The sequence below is a fragment of the Neolamprologus multifasciatus genome, chromosome 3 (genome assembly GCF_963576455.1).
Source record: "Neolamprologus multifasciatus chromosome 3, fNeoMul1.2, whole genome shotgun sequence".
NCBI lineage: Eukaryota > Metazoa > Chordata > Actinopteri > Cichliformes > Cichlidae > Neolamprologus > Neolamprologus multifasciatus.
In genome coordinates, this window is record NC_140441.1 from 35,660,300 (window position 1) to 35,663,181 (window position 2,882).

Sequence of the window (2,882 nt, forward strand, 5' to 3'; positions counted from 1 at the left end):
CAAAGTGCTGCTCGCAACAGGTGGAAAAAGAGGAAAAAACTTGTATTCTTATATAAAAAGCATGGTTATTTCTGTTGCGGCAGTGATTATAAATGCAAAAACAAAACAAAATGCAAGATTTTTTTTTGAGATATTTATTTTTTGCAGGAACACTGCTTTATATATGCTTTAATTAATGCAGCAGCCTCTGCTGTTCTGACTGTTACAAGTTTAGAATCTGGTCATGTGACTATAACCATGAGACATTTATGTCCAGAGTTCACTAATGTTGGACTTTTCATTTATTTATATAGAAGAAAGGGTTAACAAGTTTAAACATTGAGGTGAGCAGTAAATAAAATGGTTAAGCAAACTGCTCCTCTTCCTGGAGTGAAGCACAGCCTGATAACCTCCCTCTTCTTCCTGCTCTTAAACACAGCACCTCCTCTCTGTCCACGTGTTTCCTCGTTCCCTCCCCTTCAGATCTGCACTTTGAAGATGGGTGTAACCAACATGTGGTGACGTGTTGTTGTTGAGATCAGAGCTCAGACTAGTTTCAGTTTTAAGGAAGAGAAACTCGCACAGTCACTGACACTGAGAGGAGAAATGGCGCAGAAAGGAGTTCAGCTGGACCGAGAAACCTTCTCTTGTTCCATCTGTTTGGATCTACTGAAGGATCCGGTGACTACAACCTGTGGACACAGCTACTGTATGAACTGTATTAAAAGTTTCTGGGATGAAGAGGACAGGAAGGGAATCCACAGCTGCCCTCAGTGCAGGAAGACTTTCAAACCGAGGCCTGTCCTGGAGAAAAACGTCATGTTTGCAGCTTTAGTGGAGCAGCTGAAGAAGACTGGACTCCAAGCTGCTCCAGCTGATCACTGCTATGCTGGACCTGAAGATGTGGCCTGTGATGTCTGCACTGGGAGGAAGCTGAAAGCCATCAAGTCCTGTTTATTCTGTTTAATTTCTTACTGTGAAAAACACCTCCAACCTCACTATGATGTAGTTCAGTTTAAGAAACACAAGCTGGTGGCCCCCTCCAAGAAGCTCCAGGAGAACATCTGCTCTCGTCATGATGAGGTGATGAAGATTTTCTGTCGTACTGATCAGCAGAGTATCTGTTATCTCTGCACAATGGATGAACATAAAGGCCATGAAACAGTCCCAGCTGCAGCAGAAAGGACTGAGAAGCAGAAGGAGCTCGAGGTGAGACGACTAAACATCCAGCAGAGAATCCAGGAGCGAGAGAAAGATGTGAAGCTGCTTCAACAGGAGGTGGAGGCCATCAATGGCTCTGCTGATAAAGCAGTGGAGGACAGTGAGAAGATGTTCACTGAGCTGATCCGTCTCCTCCAGAAAAGAAGCTCTGATGTGAAGCAGCAGGTCAGATCCCAGCAGGAAACTGAAGTGAGTCGAGTCAAAGAGCTTCAGGAGAAGCTGGAGCAGGAGATCGCTGAGCTGAAGAGGAAAGACGGCGAGCTGGAGCAGCTCTCACACACAGAGGATCACAACCAGTTTCTACACAACTACCCCTCACTGTCAGCACTCAGTGAGTCTACACACTCATCCAGCATCAATATTCGTCCTCTGAGCTACTTTGAGGATGTGACAGCAGCTGTGTCAGAGACCAGAGATAAACTACAGGACATTCTGAGAGAGGAATGGACAAACATCTCACTGACAGTCACTGAAGAGGATGTTTTACTGTCACCAGCAGAGCCAAAGACCAGAGCTGAATTCTTAAAATATTCACATGAAATCACACTGGATCCAAACACAGCACACAGACGTCTGTTATTATCTGAGGGGAACAGAAAAGTGACACTTATGAAACAACAACAGTCTTATTCTGATCATCCAGACAGATTCACTGAATATTATCAGGTCCTGAGTAGAGAAAGTCTGACTGGGCGTTGTTACTGGGAGGTGGAGTTGAGAGGGGAAATAGTTTTAGTAGCAGTCGCATACAAGAATATCAGCAGAGCAGGGACGGGCAATGAATGTGGATTTGGATACAATGACAAATCTTGGGCATTATATTGTGACACAAACAATTTTCAATTTTGGCACAACAATGTCACAACTGTCCTCTCAGGTCCTCGGTCCTCCAGAGTAGGAGTGTACCTGGATCACAGAGCAGGTATTCTGTTTTTCTACAGCGTCTCTGAAACCATGACTCTCCTCCACAGAGTCCAGACCACATTCACTCAGCCGCTCTATGCTGGACTTTGGCTTTATGGATTTGGAGCCACTGCAGAGTTGATTAAAGTCAAATAGAGAAGACAGGTTCATGTTGATCCCTGACCATTATATGTACTTGTGTAGTTTCTAAATGAGGCTTTACATTTTAGAAGCTGAGAAGTTCAGTGGTCCATTAATGTGTGAAAATAATATTGCACTGATTCAAACTGTACTTACATTTATATACCTTACATCAATATAAATCTGAATTTGTTCTTATGGCTGATAATCATGTGAGTTTAAATGATACTACTCTTCATATTCAGCATGTTTGAAATCTGTCATCAGTCTGGTTAGTGGTTTTATTCTGTAGTTGCTGTAGTGGGTTGTCAAATGCAACAATATATTGGAGCTGCAGTGATTCATCAGTTAGTCAATGATTAGAGAATTGATTGTTTTATCATTATTTTAGTCACATTTAAAGCTGGTTCCAGTTTCTGAAATGTGAAGATTGTTGATTTTCTTGATCATATATGACTGTAAACTTAATGTCTTTGAGGTTTGAACTTTTAAAATGCAACAAAAAATTGAATCCTTGAGGTTTTTGATATCATATTATCATCATTATTATTATTATTATTGTATCTACAGTGATGACATTTAATGTCTTTTTGAGATGAAAAGCTTGATCACACTCAGTTATTTATACATTTAAATAT

At 41.5% G+C, this 2,882-nt stretch overlaps 1 protein-coding gene across 1 annotated transcript; it reads left to right on the forward strand.

Annotated features, from left to right (window-relative positions):
- Positions 1-539: 539 nt before the first annotated feature.
- LOC146522851 (tripartite motif-containing protein 16-like) lies at positions 540-2,547 on the forward strand. Its single transcript, XM_085154069.1, has one exon. It carries the CDS (start codon positions 586-588, stop codon positions 2,257-2,259), a length of 1,674 nt encoding a protein of 557 aa, XP_085010195.1. The 5' UTR covers positions 540-585; the 3' UTR covers positions 2,260-2,547.
- The last annotated feature ends 335 nt before the right edge of the window (positions 2,548-2,882 follow it).